The sequence below is a fragment of the Oncorhynchus kisutch genome, linkage group LG7 (assembly GCF_002021735.2).
Source record: "Oncorhynchus kisutch isolate 150728-3 linkage group LG7, Okis_V2, whole genome shotgun sequence".
Classification (NCBI taxonomy): Eukaryota; Metazoa; Chordata; class Actinopteri; order Salmoniformes; family Salmonidae; genus Oncorhynchus; species Oncorhynchus kisutch.
Window position 1 is genome coordinate 6602330 of NC_034180.2, and position 16472 is coordinate 6618801.

At 41.5% G+C, this 16472-nt stretch overlaps 1 protein-coding gene across 2 annotated transcripts; it reads left to right on the plus strand.

The window, feature by feature from the left end:
* The first annotated feature begins 6145 nt into the window (after nucleotides 1-6145).
* Nucleotides 6146-15384, plus strand: LOC116374614 (myoneurin-like). 2 transcript variants are annotated; one of them, XR_004210511.1, is made up of 5 exons: nucleotides 6146-6588; nucleotides 7003-7133; nucleotides 7353-7538; nucleotides 14001-14112; nucleotides 14341-15384. XR_004210511.1 is itself a non-coding variant. In XM_031828186.1 (3 exons), the coding sequence occupies exons 1-3, from the start codon at nucleotides 6321-6323 to the stop codon at nucleotides 8613-8615; spliced, it is 1662 nt and encodes a 553-aa protein (XP_031684046.1). In that variant the 5' UTR covers nucleotides 6146-6320; the 3' UTR covers nucleotides 8616-10155. The 2 variants fall into 2 exon arrangements, 1 of the variants encoding a protein (XP_031684046.1); XM_031828186.1 differs by lacking the exons at nucleotides 14001-14112; nucleotides 14341-15384 and having other exon boundaries at nucleotides 7353-10155.
* The last annotated feature ends 1088 nt before the right edge of the window (nucleotides 15385-16472 follow it).

Consider the following 16472-nt stretch of genomic DNA (forward strand, 5'->3'; position numbering starts at 1 on the left):
ATGGGGGTCTGGATTTGGAGTCACACTCAAAATTAAAGTGGAAAACCACACTACAGGCTGATCCAACTTTGATGTAATGTCCTTAAAACAAGTCAAAATTAGGCTCAGTAGTGTGTGTGGCCTCCACGTGCCTGTATGACCTCCCTACAACGCCTGGGCATGCTCCTAATGAGATGGCGGATGGTCTCCTGAGGGATCTCCTCCCAGACCTGGACTAAAGCATCGAGACATGATGTCCCAGATGTGCTCAATTGGATTCAGGTCTGGGGAACGGTCGGGCCAGTCCATAGCATCAATGCCTTCCTCTTGCAGGAACTGCTGACACACTCCAGCCACATGAGGTCTAGCATTGTCTTGCATTAGGAGGAACCCAGGGCCAACCGCACCAGCATATGGTCTCACAAGGGGTCTGAGGATCTCATCTCGGTACCTAATGGCAGTCAGGCCACTTTGTTTTTGTACATTTTCTGCAAAAGCGCAAAAAAAAAAAAACTTGTTTTAAAAGCCTGTGGGATTGTTATTTTTGTTGTTTTGTAATTTGCTTGTTTCTGTTGTTTGTTTCTGCTGGCGAGCACATGGAGGGCTGTGCGGCCCCCCCAAAGAAATACCACCCCACACCATGACTGACCCACCGCCAAACCGGTCATGCTGGAGGATGTTGCAGGCAGCAGAACGTTCTCCACGGCGTCTCCAGTCTGTCACGTCTGTCACATGTGCTCAGTGTGAACCTGCTTTCATCTGTGAAGAGCACAGGGCGCCAGTGGTGAATTTGCCAATCTTGGTGTTCTCTGGCAAATGCCAAACGTCCTGCACGGTGTTGGGCTGTAAGCACAACCCCCACCTGTTGTTCGCCTTTTTAGAAAGAATTTTAGCAGAATTTCAGGTCCCCAGAAAGGGACTGATCTATGGACACACTTGTTTTAGTTACTTGTTACTTGTTACAGATTCAATCTTTTTACCAAATGTAGCGACAATTTGTCAGTCAACCAATCTCTAACAAAATGCAATTCCTTACTCAGGGTCTCCTCTATATAAACATTATCCTTCACTGATACCAGTATGGCTGAGTCATCAGCATAAAGCAAGAGTTTGCACTTTACTGTATCTGGCATATCATTAACGAAATAAGAGAGGCCCTAAAATGTATCCCTGCGGTACTCCACAGGATATTTATTTGGACTTTTGACAGAACATCACCAACATTACATACTTGTGTTCTGTTGGTCAGATAAGACCTAAACCAATTCACTGCTACACAATTTAGACCCATGGATTACAGTTTCATCAGAAGAACATCATGGTCCACAGTGTCAAAAGCTTTCTGCACGTCTAACATGACCATACCTGTATAGTTCCCCTTCTCACTTTCCTGCTTGATGTGGTCAAAAAGGTGGATGAGGCAACTATCAATGTAATGAGCTGTTCTAAAGCCAGATTGGAGTTCATAAAGAAGTTTGCGCTCGAGAAGGAATCCCTCAAGTTGATTAAAAACGAATCTCTGAACAACTTTGGATAAGGTGCTGAGGATTGACACAGGCCTGTAGTTTCCTACATTTGTTTTACTGCTCTTCTTGTGGAGTGGAACCACCCGGGCTGTTTTGAGATCATTGGGAAATGTACCACTACTAATAGAAAGGTTTACAATATGTGTTATCATTTTATCAGTGACACAAGCACTATACTTTATGAATCTTGCAGGAAGGTTATCCAGCCAAATTGCTTTGTTTGTGCTCATTAAGCATAGTAGATTGGAAACTTTGTCCTCTGTTACCATGTACAGCTCAAGCAAATCATTTGAGATAACTTTGCTAAGGTACAAGTTGTTAATGAATGACTGGCCATAGTGTCCAGAGCAGGTCGGTAATTCTTAACTAGAGATGAGGCTATAGTGGTAAAAAATTTGTTAAAATAATTGTTCAACCTTTGCCTGGTCATGACATAAAACATGATCAATATCCAGGCCAATGTACCAAATATAATTTAATCTCTGAGAAATTAAGCTAATTGATTTCAACCCAATTGGCCATTTTAAATGTACAGGATTCGTTTAATATTCAAAAAATATAGTACCTAACATCCGATTTGGACAAAACTTTTTTCTAACAATGAGTTGGGTGCAATCAATTACCTGAATTTCTCAGAGATTACATTATATTTCAACAAAATAATGATTCCAGAATCATCTGTTTCTAAATACAGAAACTATTTCAGAACAATCAGATGGTGGGTGTCATGGCTTGCAGAAATGACATGGAATGACCCGGAAGCAATATCTAAATGACATACGTCATATCATGTTGATTGACTATCTGTATTGATTATTATTACAGCTGTGGTAATTGGGTAACTGATAAGGGAATTATATGCTTAAAGGTAATGATTAAAATATTCCACCCTGAAACCATATAATTGTAGGAAATTTATAAGAATCATAAGTCTATAATCTGATGGTGTGTGTAGTTTTAGTCAGAATTAGAACAAGGACCGTTTGCTCCTTTTTAGTATGTAAGCAGGGTGCAAGTGGGAAACAAATGATAAGAGGAGCTATCGACAGACAAGTTGTACTACTTTGTTCCTTACAGGACATTCTGTCTCCACCCGTGGAGAGGAGAAACTGTTAGGCTTGCAGAAGATTATGAAACGTTGCAAATTAAAGAAACAATGTATCTGTTTAGTGGAAAAACACTGACTGTCTGAGCAAGCGTAGCTTAAGATTTGAACTTGTTTGTGTGTGTGTTATAAAGACTGTGTTTGCATTTTTGATTTCAGAGCGTTCTCGTGAATAAACTGTACGAACCTTTTGCATAAGCTGAGTCTTTGCCTAATTATTATTAAACGCATGGTCTTACAAACCTCGGGGATTGGTCAAGCTATTGATTGTTAGTTATTATCATTGTGATTGAAAATTCTCCTGACAGTAACACACTGGAAATATTTTTTTTTAAAGTATTGTGATGATTAAGTAAGCATTTGTATTGTGATGATTAAGTAAGCATTTCGTTGGACGATGTACACCATGTGTATCCCGAATATCCCATTAATAAAACTGTAATAATAATAATAACAACACAGGGTCATATTCAATCTCTCTTCCCCCCTTCAACCAGTGCTATTCTGGTTGGAGTAAATATTACAGGACCTGATGGGTAACAATGTAATGTACTGCATGTTCACAGAAAATTAATGATATATAAATGCATCCAGTAGCTAGCAGCAATTGTCAATTGTTTTTGTGTTAAGTTAGCATTTCGTTGGATGATGTATCTACCAGCTCTCACAGTCTCACATCAGAAGACGCTCATCCATGTTTATCAAACGTCACATTTTTAAGTATTGAAGGTTAATGCCTTAACTCCGCATTTTTAAAGTTAGTGTTAAGTTCAGGCATTAACTCCAAATTCTTTAGGTTCAGAGACAGATGCTTACACCCACCCGCCATCCCCATCCACAACGCCCTAGCAAAATCAAAATCTACTTGAAGGTAACAGAACTCACCTGTAGCCCCTCGTGGCCGGTTTCCATGTCATCTCCCAACGTTCTCAAACATGGATGGACGTTGAGTACTGACTTGTATCATGGGTGACCTGGCTGAGTGTATACAGTAGGCCTACCATGTGTATCCCGTACATATGACCAGTGGCGATTTTAGCATGTAAATCTTGGTGGGTCAAAAAAAAAAGAAAAGTGGAATGCATGCCAGCAAAGCCACTACACAACACTAAACAATACATTAATTGCACTAGAACGGTGACAAACTGTGCCCTCAAACTGTTAGGACCTACAACAAACTTTGTCATCAAAGTCTGGCATTCTCTGGATTTATGGTGGGAACTCAAGGGGTGGGGGGGGGGAAACAGCCACTCCATTGAATAGCAGGCTGACGTTAGTGGTTTCTTTGCAATGCTTGCTGTTAGCCACTGATTCCTTCCAAACGACTCATTGTTGAATTTGAGATTTCCAACTTGTGTAATCTATGTACAATGTAATCTTTATGTACAATTTCTCTTCATTATTTATCTTCATATGACAAGGAATAAAAAGGATTTGCCAGTAGATTGTCGACTTGATGACAACTGATGATGACTGCTGGCTAAGACTTTGAAAGTAAGATGATCAGTCCAATCAAACTGGCCAATCAGGTGCAGCACTCTGTATTTTCTGCTGGCTAACTCAGAAAGCTCTGAGCTAGGCTGAAACACCTTCATTTTGGAGCTGCCTTACTCAAGAAAGCAAAAAGGAGACCATGTTAGACCATAAAGGCTTTAATTAACTCAATTAGATTTTTTTAGTTTGCAAACTGATATGACACATGTTAATACCAAAATAACATACATATATATATTTTTTACCTAAAAGTGTGGTGCTCAAAACAGGTGTGGCTCTGCCTTTGAATGACTGGTTGCCACTGCAATATGACTAATAAAACTTGATTAAGTATAACACGGGGTCATAATCAATCTCTCTTCCCCCCTTCAACCAGTGTTATTATGGTTGGAGTAAAGATTACAGGAGCGGATGGTAACAAATAATATAATGTAACATTTGTTCACGGAAAATCAACTATATATAAAATGCATCCAGTAGCTGGCAATTCTCATACTCTAGTCTGTTTACAAACCCCAAAAATAAGGACAACAGAAACAACTTTTGGTGTTTCAGAACACATGATTTTTTTTTTTCAACAATACACAGACATTACAGTAGACCATTCAATTACAGGTTATATTATAATAACTTTCCCCAACAAGAGCAAAAAATGACATGGTTAGATTAATCTCACCCAGGCGCACGTGCATGCATGTTTTGAATCGGCTGAAAGTTGATTGCATTCGATTAGGAACCGGGCTGCCTCACAGAGTGACCTAATTAAGCTATCATTTTTACATTTAGAATGAAAGTGTTTTTAAGTATGTTGTACACTGAACAAAATTATAAACACAACATGTAAAGTGTCGGTCCCATGTTTCATGAGCTGAAATAAATGATCCCAGAAATGTTCCATATGCACACAAAGCTTATTTCTCTCACATTTTGTGCAGAAATGTGTTTACATCCCTGTTAGTGAGCATTTTAGCCTTTGTCAAGATGATCCATCCACCTGACAGATGTGACATATCAACAAGCTGATTAAACAGCATGATCATTACACAAGTGCACCTTGTGCAGGGGACAATAAAAGGCCACTAAAATGTGCAGCTTTGTCACAACACAATGCCACAGATGTCTAAGGTTGAGGGAGTGTGCAATTCATGATGGCAGCAGGAATGTCCACCAGAGCCATTGCCAGAGAATCCAATGTTAATTTCTCTACAATGTCATTCGAACTGGTGAACTGTTACATCAAAATCATTGAAATTGTTGCATGTTGCGTTTATATATTTGTTCAGTATAGTTTGTTGATTAAGAGGACATAAGTATGTTAAAAATTACCAACCAAGCATATCCAAAATGTTTATTGTTAATGAAATTATTGTAAAAATAATACAGGATATGAGTAAAGTAAGCAATTTATCATAGGAGTAATGGGGTACCCTACAGCTGAACTCTAATCAGGGGCGTGGTCACGTTAAACCCTGCCTCGCTGTGTGTATCTTTGTGAATGCGGAATTTATCTGCTGTAGCGCCAATGAGAATGAGAAGAAAATATGGGCAAAGACGACGAGGTGTCAATGGGAAGAAAGAAGGGGCTTTGCAAGGGAACGTACCCTTGCCGCATTCAGACCATATTTAAGCAATGCGGTGCGAGGAGGTGTGGTATATGGCCAATAAACCACGGCTAACGGCTATTCTTACGCACAACGCAACGCGGAGTGCCTGGATACAGCCCTTAGCTGTGGTGTATTGGCCATATGCCAGACACCCCGAGGTGCCTTATTGCTATTATAAACGGGTTACCAACGTAATTAGAGCAGAAAAATAAATGATATCCGTGGTATATCACGGCTTTCAGTTAATCAGCATTCAGGGCTCGAACTACCCAGTTTATAATGCAAATTAGAGCCCTGAATGTGTAATGTAATAAGCAATAACGTAATACAAATTACAACGCGCATATCTTTAAATATAATACCCGTTTTCATTTAGCCACACCTTTTGAGCTATGACGCACACCAATAAGATCCGTTCTCTTCAGTGTAAACGGAAGTGAACATTGACCAAGAACCACTTTAGCGTTTTTAATTGTTGTTATTTAGACGTTTATTGACATACTGAACCAAAACAATTAATCATAACAGCATCACATTACCCCAGGTAGCGTTTAATTTGCGTTGGAGACTGGACTTTGTTAATCGATGTTATCTAGGTAAAGCTAGCTAACAATGGCTAACTGTATGGTTTTTCACACTCAAATAGCCTCCATCATGGAGGTACTAGCGAATGCAGCCGTGGCAGAGATATGTAAACTCGTAGACGACGACTATTCAGTGTTTCGTTTGGAAATGTCTCAAAGCCAGAAAGAAAACAGGGTATTGCGGAGGAAGCTACAGCTATTCGAACTGAAGGTGGCACGGGAGCGCGCAGAGCGCGTCCTTGCCAGTCGTCCCAGTAGTGTCAAGATCCTCGACCGATACAAAGGAATCGCAAGAGGTACATTTTGCAGAAGGCCGAGGGTGCGTGACATGTGGTCCTGTTCGCCTCTGCGCATGTGTGACTTTAGATGTTTAACCACATTATGGTTAACCTGAATTGGGTCTTGGTCGGTTTTTGATACCTTGCTAAACTTATTCCCCTGATTACTTAGCTTGCACAAAGACACAATATCATAATTTATAACCATATTTTTTATTTACTGCATTTCATATTATTTACTGAATTAAAACAATGTGACACATGGAACATAATCAAGCAATCTATAAATATTATATCAAGAACTTATGGGAAGGGTTAGCTTACATCCTTGCCAATTCTAGACAGTGGCAAAATTGTATTGGTGAACAATATAGTGTTGAGCATTGACAGTAGCTAACCTAACCACCTCTTTTCTCCCAATCACTCTCTCAGGTGAAGGACATCTCACTGGAGGCCACAGGAGCTTCGTGAAACCAGCGGGACACAATACATGGAGAGATGACCAACCAATAACTATTGATGAGGGAAGTGGAACCTCAACCCAGCGAGTTATCGTGATAGAGGTTTGTGTAATAGTGTTGCATAAAAAAACTAGTCACTTTGTAAATAAAATCTGGCCTGTTTATTTCAGAAAGGCTCCCCTCAGCTATTCACTTGCTTACATGTAAATCCTCATTTGTTTGCCATATTGGAGCTTGTCGCGACTTCACTACGACATTGTTATCCAATTCTACTAATTTCTATTCATCCTACTCCAGTAATAACCTCTCTTCTTGTGCCAGTCTGCAGAAGCTGCAGGTCCAGGAGGATTGTCTCTGGTGAAACAAGAGAGGACTGAAGAAGAGGACCCACGACACAGCAGAAGCACCCCTACTGGTGTAACATCTGGAGTGGCGTCCCCTGTAGCCACGGAAGACCTATCCACCGCTGCTGCGACCCAGCCCAGGACACGATGCAGCATCACGGAGGTCAGTGGAACGCTGAACGCCGTACTCAAGTCAGACACAGATACTTCAACTGTAACACAAAGGCTTTTACAAGACGGATCATCTGACCACAGGTCAGACGCAGAGGGACTGGGGCCGGGGAGACTGGGCTGTACTGCTGCTACCGGCTCAGAGTATTTACTTTACGGTAATCGAAGCCCAAGGATGGTTCATTCCTATCGGGACTCCGGTGACGCGTTAGAGACTGGCAATGATCCATCTTGTTCTTATACTACAGAGATGGACCCTGGCAACATGCCCTTGGGTTTAGAGGCACAGACTACTCTGTCTAGAGGGGACTGGAACCGGTACAGTAGTAGTGTATACTCTGAAGGGTGCCTAGATAAGAAAGGGGAGGTTAAAGTGGTAGATGATGGGACTGTGAAAGTGGAGGCCGACGCTCCTCCCACATGGAATGCAGATAGTCACCTAGGAGACAGACAATCACAGGGCAGAGATTTTTTAGATTACAGTGAAAACTTAGAGACAAATCCAAATGTCACAACCAACTCCCCTTTACACACGCTCAGAGATCGCGACCCAGCGTCCATGTCATTGGGGCCTTCTGATTCACATGGCCATGTCTTTTTCGATCAGGTATTGAACTCAAACGACAGGGCTAGAGGCCAGGTTCAGGAAGGGGGAGCCACATCTGGCAGTAGTAAAGAGAAACGATTCTTCTGCATGTTCTGTAACAAAGGCTTCAGCTGCCCCCAGAAGGTGGAGATCCACCAGAGGGTCCACACAGGGGTGAAACCCTTCAGCTGTACCCAGTGTCACATGCGCTTCGCCCAGGCTGGTGACCTGAAGAGGCACCATAGGGTCCACACAGGGGTAAAACCTTTCAGCTGTACCCAGTGTCACATGCGTTTTGCCCAGGCTGGTGACCTGAAGAGGCACCAGAGGGTCCACACAGGGGAGAAACCGTTCGGCTGTCACCTGTGCCGTGCTAGTTTCTCCCACTCATCCAGCCTGAAGAGGCACCAGAGGGTCCACACAGGGGAGAAGCATACAGCTGCCCCCAGGTCGAGAAGAGGTTCTCCCACCAGCACCAGCTGAAGATGCACCTGAAGGTCCACACGGGAGAGAGGCCATTCGCCTGTACGCACTGCAGGAAGAGGTTCTCAGAGAGACCATTCAATGCGTGGGTGGTTTGAATAAAAAAAAATCAAACATTTGGGGGGGCATTTGAAATCACTAAAACCAAATGGGAACTGTAGGAATGATAATGGAGCTAAATTGATGGTCTCCTCACTCATGTCCAGCTTGCTAACAGGCATCGAAATGAAATCTAGACCGTTTTTGAGCATCAATTTATTTATTTTTAAAAGGGGAAAAATGGCAAATTTAAAAAAAGTCCTGACTCATTGTTTGACTGTCTGTCAAAGGGAGAGAGAGCTAGAGCCAGAGCTACATCACCATAGCTACTGATGCATGCATGTTATTGAAATGTGATTAATGCTCACTGTCCAATTTTTCCTTGGGGTAGATCAAATGTGTTATTATTACATGTATTATAAGCCTGCATTTACAAAATCGGTAGACTAATGACAATCATTTACAAAATGATGCAGGGGATTTTGTTTGTAAGCCAGGGCCAAATTGCCTTCCTCAAGCGAGAAAGATAATGTGGTAATGCAGGCTAATTTTATGCAATGGAAAAGCATTCTAATAGCCGTGCATCAAATAACCTACTCCTTGAAAGTCATGTATTGATTATACACTGAGTTTACAAAACATTGGAGACACCTGCTCTTTCCATGACATAGACTGACCAGATGAAAGCTATGATCCCTTATTGATGTTACTTGTTAAATACACTTCAATCAATGTTGATGAAGGGGAGGAGAAGGATATTTAAGCCTTGAGACAATTGAGACATGGATTGTGTGTGTGCCATTCAGAGGGTGAATGGGCAATACAAACAATGTAGATGCCTTTGAATGGGGTTTGGTAGTAGGTGCCATTAGCAGCAGTTTGGGTCAAGAACTGCAACACTGCTAGGATTTTCACACTCAACAGTTTCTCGTGCGCATCAAGAATGGTCCGCCACACAACTGTGGGAAGCATTGGAGTCAACATGGGCCAGCATCCCTGTGGAACGCTTTCGACACCATGTAGAGTCCATGCTCTGACGAATTGAGGCTGTTCTGAGGGCAAAAGGTGGGGGTGCAACTCAATGTTAGGAAGGTTTTCTTAATGTGTTGTACACTCAGTGTACAGTATATAGCATACTTGATGAATGATGATCACTGCAATCAACAGCTGCAGTGTTGCTCATTGGATTACCCCATATCATGAAATAGGCTATGTGAAAGTATATAAAGACAAAAGGCGAACACATGGAATTATTTTTATTTGGATGGATGGTTGGCATTACAAAGGTAAGCAGATATTTTCTTATTTAAATGTGGGTGAAACTTTTCTTCTGTATACATTTGTCAAGCTCGTTATGTGTTCTTTCGCGCACAGCACCCTCGTCTGAATGGGCTTGTGCTTGGTAAAAACCTTAGACTATTTATGCAATAAGACCTGAGGTGTGGTATATGGCCAATATACCACGGCTAAGGGCTGTTCTCCGCACGACGCAACCCCGAGTGCCTGGACACAGCCCTTAGCCGTGGTATATTGGCCATATACCACAAATCCCAGAGGTGCCTTATTGCTATTATAAACTGGTTACCAACGTAATTAGAGCAGTAAAAATAAATGTTTTGTCATACCCGTGGTATACGGTCTAATATACCACAGCTGTCAGCCAAATCAGCATTCAGGGCTCGAACCACCCAGTTTATAATGCACAATATATTCCAACAAAATACACCAACGACATCAGTTAGGAGATAAAGGTTGTGAGCACAGTGTTTCTGATTAGATCAACAATTATATTCTAATGTACAGTGCCTTCGGAAAGTATTCAGACCCCTTGACTTTTTCCACATTTTGTTACTTCAGCCTTATTCTAAAATGGATTAAGTAAAAACACTCTTCTGCAATATACACACAAAACCCCATAATGACAAAGCAAACACAGCTAATTATATTTTGAAAATGTATTAAAAATATATATATACATAAGTATTCAGACCCTTTGCTATGAGACTCAAAATTGAGCTCAGGTGCATCCTGTTTCCATTGATCATCCTTGAGATGTTTCTACAACAGGATTGAGTCCACCTGTGGTAAATTCAATTGATTGGACATGATTAGGATAGGCACACAACTGTCTATATCAGGTCCCACAGTTGACAGTGCATGTCAGAGCAAAAACCAAGCCATGAGGTCGAAGGAATTGTCCGTAGAGCCCAGAGACATTGTGTCGAGGCACAGATCTGGGGATGGGTACCAAAACATTTCTGCAGCATTGAAGGTCCCAAGAACACAGCGGCCTCCATAATTCTTAAATGGAAGGAGTTTGGAACCACCAAGACTTTTCCTAGAGCTGGCCGCCCGGCCAGACTGAGCAATCGAGGGAGAAGGGCCTTGGTCAGGAAGGTGACCATAACCCGATGGTCACTCTGACAGAGCTCTAGAGTTCCTCTGTGGAGATGGGAGAACCTTCCAGAAGGAAAACCATCTCTGCAGCACTCCACCAATCAAGCCTTTATGGTAGAGTGGCCAGACAGAAGCCACTCCTCAGTAAAAGCCTGCTTTGAGTTTGCCAAAAGACACCTAAAGAAAAAAGATTCTCTGGTCTGATGAAACCAAGATTGAACTCTTTGGCCTGAATGCCAAGCGTCACACCTGGAGGAAACTTGGCACCATCCCTACGGTGAAGCATGGTGGTGGCAGAATCATGCTGTGCGAATGGTTTTTAGCAGCGGAGACTGGGAGACTAGTCAGTATCGAGGCAAAGATGAACGGAGCAAAGTACAGAGAGATCCTTGATGAAAACCTGCTCCAGAGTGCTCAGGACCTCAGACTGGGGCGAAGGTTCACCTCCCAACAGGACAACAACCCTAAGCACACAGCCAAGACAACGCATGAGTGGCTTCGGGTCAAGTCTCTGAATGTCCTTGAGCGGCCCAGCCAGAGCCCGGACTTGAACCCAATCGAACATCTCTGGAGAGACCTGAAAATAGCTGTGCAGCAAAGCTCCCCATCCAACCTGACAGTGCTTGAGAGGATCTGCAGAGAAGAATGGGAGAAACTCCCCAAATGGCTGCAATCGCTGCCAAAGGTGCTTAAACAATGTACTGAGTAAAGGGTCTGCATATTTATGTAAATGTGATAAGTTTAATTTTTTTTATAAATGTTCAAAAATATTTCATCCATTTTAGAATAAGGCTGTAACTTAACAAAATGTGGAAAAAGTCAAGGGGTCTGAATAAGTTCTGAATGCACTGTATTTGTGTGGCTACGATGTAATCTTTAGAGCACAGCATTTTCTGCTTGGTTTCCCGAAAAATGCATTGAAAGAAATTGAATAGGCTACTACAGAGGTCTGATGATGCTTCTAACAATATAGTAAAAGGCGTGTTGTGTTGGGTGATGTGCTAAAGTCTGATGTAGGTTATTTTTAATACTACCGGTGTGTTTGAGTTGTCCCTTCTCAGAAAAGGTAAAATTGCAACCCACAGCCCAAATTTATCATGTAAAAGTTATGGCATTTCTCAATCGTTTGGGCTTCCTGAATTTAGTATGTTTGCTGATAACGTTTATTATTATCGTAGATTTGCTTTTATTCTACAAAGCTCTATCTTAAGTTACCTTAACCTGGTAACGTAACTCTTGCTCTACCTCTGCCTCTCGCTCCCTGAATGAGAAATGTGTACACTTTGACAGTCCAACAATGAGTCAGAAAGGTTTAAGGTTAAGACACATTTTCTAAATGTGCTGTTATTCCCTTTTAAGAGTAGCCCCCCGACCTCTGGGAAGACTGAATGCGGCCTGTAGGACAAAATGAGTTTGACTATAGGCTATATGATGTTCACAAAATGCCTATTTCATTACTTATTTTTATCCCAATACACTTTTAATGAGAAAATGTATGCAGTTTATCAAGTTCATGATAATTTTTTTGTTGAGGTATGTGTGGTTTTCATATGGTGTATTTAACATTTGTTTTTGTTTAATAAACACAAAATGAGACATTTTATTCGAAAGACTAATTGAGACTCTTTAGTATACATCACATCAAGGCTGTGTCCACAAAGCATATCAGAAAAGGTCCTAGGAATCCTGAGAAAAAAAAACTCCCAGCTCAGAGTAGGTTTTAGGATGATGTTAAGACACTGCTCAGACAAACTCTGAGCCAGGAGTAAAATCAACTCATAAAAGTTTATATCAGCTGATATTCAAGACAGTTTGAGATACCGCAAAGGGAAGACAGTGACGACGATGCTCATTGAAATTGTTGCAAATGAAGGGTGATAATTGCGATGAGGCATCGCCCGCTATGAACTCTATAGCACGCTTCAGACAACCACAGTGAATGTGACAGTACATCAAATGTTGCGATGGTAAAACGTTTGATAGAATTTTCACCTGACACGATCACTTTGCCTTCTCTTAATTATCGCCTAATATGTTGGCATGCATAACCTTTTCATTTTTATTATATTCTTGTTGTTGACAACATTACCATTATATCAACACACTCGTCACTCCTGTTTGACAATTGTACATTGCTTTGGCACATTTGGAATCAAGTCACTTGCCGATAATGTTGTATACAATGTTGCCTACAACATCTATTTGAATTAAACACAATCACATTTAACATAAGCCAATGTCCAATTTAGACATGTTTTTAACAATGTGTTATTGCGCTCCAAAGGGATAACTTGAAATAACATAATGTAGGTAATTAAATAATCAAAAGAAAAACAGGTTTATTTATTATGTGAAATATGCCTAATTTGAATTCATTGTCAAAGGTGCAAGGTATACTGTTGCATGTAGGTCTAGATTATTTATGGACTGATCACATGGCAGTATCAAAACATTATTTCAACAACTCCAAAGTAATTGCATGTGGCGCAGGAACCACTGACTCACTGCATTGTTCCAAGACACCTGCTGGTAACTCTTAACTGGTTAGGACAGCTCAAGAGGTCTCCTAAATATCTGTCAACTAGGTGTGACTCTTATGACTAAAGAGGCTTCATGCATAGCTTTTATTTTGACCCATTAGAGTAGGAGTAAACTCCCACTGGGCACAGAAGTCTATTCCCTGTTGGTTCAAACGTGGAAATGTTGATTCAACCAGTGTGTGCCCAGTGGGATGTCTCTATTCTCAACCTATTCTGCATACACCTAACAGCACTTTATTACCAATCACTTCATTATAAATAAATGTACATAGTGTAAAGTAATCAAATCAACTAACATGTTTGCAATCTCTCATTACCCAATCAGAAAATGCTCCATAGCATAACCCTACAGCAGAGTGCTCATTTAGATTTCTTAATCCAAGATTCTCTCACTCTTTATCTCTTACAGTCAGTAGACATAGAAAATGGGAAGCCTGATCTGCTGCTGTTCAAATAGGAGACAATAGAAGATGGACCAGAGAGCACTGACCTGCGGAATGGATTAAAGATGGGAGAGCAAGGTAAGGGAGAAATACATATAGCCTACATACAGTAATAGATCTTCAATGGGAATAGTGATGCACCTGGCTATAGTTTTTTTCTTCATCCATAAAATTAAATCAATGCAACTTATGTTGCCACAAAAACACACGTTATAATGTATGAACTTGACCAGGTAATTGACAAAAAATAAACTGTAGTTTTCTCTGCCATGTTTGTAATGTCTATTTTGTAACTTCTTCATGCAGGTGGTTGGCTGGAGGCTAACAGAGGAGACCGGGCAGCCATCTTTGATTCCTAGACCCAGACCGATGCAGTCAAGTGCCCAGGGGACAACATCACTGAGCAGGCAATGGACCAGAGGTGACATAGTGGAGGTCAGGGGATGGGACAAAGTCCTGGGTGACGAGGCGTAGATTTGGTCGATGGGGAGGTGTCCGTATGCAGGGGGAGAGAACAGACACTGACTCGGCTAGCGATGCTCCGTCCTGCTCCTATAGTTGTGATTCAGAGAGACTGATGGCGCCTCAGGTTAACCCCCCAACAGGTGCTGCCTTCAGCCTGCCTTCTACAGGATATATCAACTGGAACATGGACCCTGCGACAACACAGACACTCCCTGGCCTTCGTCCTCATCACACCCTCCTTATGTTAAACCAGACCTCAGAAAATGTTGGTGTCTCAACACTAAATGGCTGCACAACTCATTGACAAATGAGAGTAGTAGAGATGGAATCAGTAACGTTGGAAGCGTCAAAGTGAAGCGATTCAGTTTTCCCAAACAGATGGAGATCTACCAGAGGATGCACACGGTGGAGAAACCCTTCGGCTGCCACCCGTCCAACCTGAAGAGGCACCAGAGGGTCCACACAGGAGAAACCCTACAGCTGCCCCCAATGTGAAAAGAGGTTCTGAAGGTGCCTGAAGGTCCACACGGGACATGCACGCACTGCGGGAAGAGGTTCTCAGAAAGGAGCTACCTCAGGATACACCAGCAGAAAATGCACACAGACCATGTATAGAGTATAGTGACATGTAATGTAGTACTAGTTAGTTTGTAGTTAATTCTGTTGATTTTGGCTGTACAGGGAACTTCAACTGGATGAAGTGAACTGAGGAAATAATTAGTATGAGGCAGAGTAGATATGGTGATGGTTGGTTTGGTGGTGCCTGTAAAAATGCTGATATTTTGAAACTAGTGTCAGTGCTGGAAAAAGTACCCAAAGGTCATACTTTAGTAAAAGTAAAGATACCTTAATAGAAAATGACTCAAGTAAAAGTCACCCAGTAAAATACTACTTGAGTAAAAGTATAAAGGTATTTGGTTTTAAATACACTTAAGTATCAAAAGTAAATGTACAGGGCCTCCTGAGGGGCGCAGCGATCTAAGGCAATGCATCGCCGTGCTAGAGGCGTCACTACAAACCCGGGTTCGAACCCAGGCTGTATCACAACCGGCCGTGATCGGGAGTCCCATAGGGCGGCGCATAATTGGCCCAGCGGGTCATGTTTCAGAGGACGCAGCTCCCCAACGGGCTTCGTCTCCCAAGCCCGTTGGGGAGTTGCAGCAATGAGACAAGATCCAAATTGTGCATTTATGCTTAGTGTGTCCACAAGATCAGAGGTAGTAGGGATGACCAGGGATGTTCTCTTGATAAGTGCGTGAGGAACATTTTCCTGTCCTGCTAATCATTCAAAATGTAATGAGTACTTTTGGGTGTCAGGGAAAATGTATGGAGTAAAAAGTACATTATTTTCTTGAGGAACGTAGTGAAGTAAAAGTTGTCCAAAATATGAATAGTAAAGTATAGATGCCCCAAAAAAAGACTTCAAATACTTTAAAGTATTTTTACTTAAGTACTTTAGACCACTGGCTGGTGTTTTATAGTGAGATAAGGATAGTGCCTTAATTCATGTTTACTTGACATGAAGTAGTGAAGATGTGTGTAATGTTGACCCTTTTCCAAACTATTCTAAAATTCATTGTATCAAAGCTAGGGTACCAGATTTACAGAAAAGTTATTATTTTTGTCACCTATAGTTTTGTGAAATAAAAGTACTGTACTTCAAAGTCCCTTATGTGAGTGTATGACCCTTTTGTTGAAATTAAATACAAAATTGACTTTTCAGTCAGCTCCTAGTGTCCAGGGACTTTAATGCAGGGAAACTTAAATCCGTTTTACCTCATTTCTATCAGCATATTAAATGTACAACTAGAGGGAAAACAACTCTAGACCACCTTTACCCCACACACAGAGATGCGTACAAAGCAGGTGCGTTACACACAGGTGGATTGTATTTATCATCATTAGTCATTTAGGTCAACATTGGATCATTCAGAGATCCTCACTGAACTTCTGGAGAGAGTTTGCTGCACTGA